Source organism: Tarenaya hassleriana, unplaced genomic scaffold (assembly GCF_000463585.1).
Source record: "Tarenaya hassleriana unplaced genomic scaffold, ASM46358v1 Cleome1878, whole genome shotgun sequence".
NCBI classification, from domain to species: Eukaryota; Viridiplantae; Streptophyta; class Magnoliopsida; order Brassicales; family Cleomaceae; genus Tarenaya; species Tarenaya hassleriana.
The window spans coordinates 1-1521 of NW_010965287.1; the positions used below are offsets into that span (position 1 = coordinate 1).

The following is a 1521-nucleotide window of genomic DNA, read 5'->3' on the forward strand; positions in this document are numbered from 1 at the left end:
TCGTGTTCATTGGGAATATGACCGACGTGGATATAAAAGGAGACAGTTTCCGGTGTAGAGTAGGGGTTGTGGAAGCAGAATTTGTACATCCCACTTTTCGGTGCCTTGAACTCGAACTTATCTCCAGATGTTCCTTTTAAACTGTGTACGACATTCCCTGCAGGGGATGAGACCTGTATGGAAAAAGCAAAAAACTCAAAATTACATTAATGAAAACGATAGCCGACTTGATCATAAACCCACGCCCAGTTGATGAAACATGATTCAGCAATCTCAACACGATTCGTAAAGTCAAGCTATGACTAAAAGAGAGATCCAAATTCCCCAATCCTAAACATGACAAAAGAGTCATGAGGGACAGAGCTTTTATTCAGACCCATCATCAGAATTCGATGAAGAATTGTGACAAACCACCATTCATTTCGATTAGAACAGGCAAATCTAATGCATGAGACATACACAAGCCACAACTTGGAATGTGTTTGTATACAAACTACAATGCCATAATCATGGATGTCAAACCCTAAACAGATTTACACTTGATCACGTGAAACAAATACTTTAGTCTCTCCGTCACTTCTCAGATAATTCTCTGGTCCAAAACCAGAGATTATCCGTAATTCCCAGAAAAACCAAACAGGTTGTTCATTTACGAAGAGAGTACCTAAATCATAAACAATAATACACAAGATCTACCCTGATTCGCAGAAAACCCTAATTCATCAAGACCCATCTTAGATCACCAAAAGGGTCAGAATCTTGGAAAACACAAAGAGACCAAATTGATCCTTTTTTTTTACAAAAGAACTCAAATTGTTCCAAAATTTACCAGGAATTAAGATGAAATCAACTTTACCCATCGGAATTATCAGATCAAACATCGAGGAAAGATCAAGTAATTGACTTACCTCGAAATCAAGACCAGGGTGATCCGAACCCCAGAAGATATCATGGTCGACGACGACGAAATTTCCCGACACAGTGTCGCCTTCGTAGAGAACGTACTCATAGACGCATTCTACGTTGTTCACCGTCACGGAGAGGGACGAAATTCTTCCGACCAAACTCAGCAGTAACAGACCGACCAACAAACTCTTCGGATCTCTGGCTTGTCCTGTCTCCATCTTCGTCGTCTTCGCCCGAAATTCTCCGTTTGTTTCTCGAGAAAATTCGCCAAAAGCAATACAGTGTATTATAACGCGCTCTCACAAACCCGAGTTTAGTACATGAGACAGACATCAAACCGGATCTTCGTAGATCGGTTTATTTTGGTTTAATAAAAATGTCTGTACAAATGTTTTTCTTATTAATTAATTAATTAATAAACAAAACAAAAGAACAAATTCCCGAAATCTCAATTGAATTGAATCTACCAAATTCATAACACATAAAACATATTATTGTTGATTCCGATGATCACTTCGGGTAATGGAAACTTTAGTCTCTAAAATGATATTATCCAATAGAAATATACAGAGAATATTCTAAAAATATATTATTATGGTAAATCTTTTAGAATAT

At 37.6% G+C, this 1521-nt stretch overlaps 1 protein-coding gene across 1 annotated transcript; it reads right to left on the reverse strand.

Moving 5' to 3' along the window:
* Positions 1–5: 5 nt before the first annotated feature.
* On the reverse strand, positions 6–1195 carry LOC104810677 (transmembrane emp24 domain-containing protein p24beta3-like; the record flags this gene model as incomplete). The annotated part of the gene is made up of 2 exons (XM_010537026.1): positions 909–1195; positions 6–173 (listed from the first exon to the last, which is right to left on the reverse strand). Coding segments are annotated over exons 1-2 (384 nt in total), but the record flags the coding sequence as incomplete, so codon positions are not given.
* Between the last annotated feature and the right edge of the window lie 326 nt (positions 1196–1521).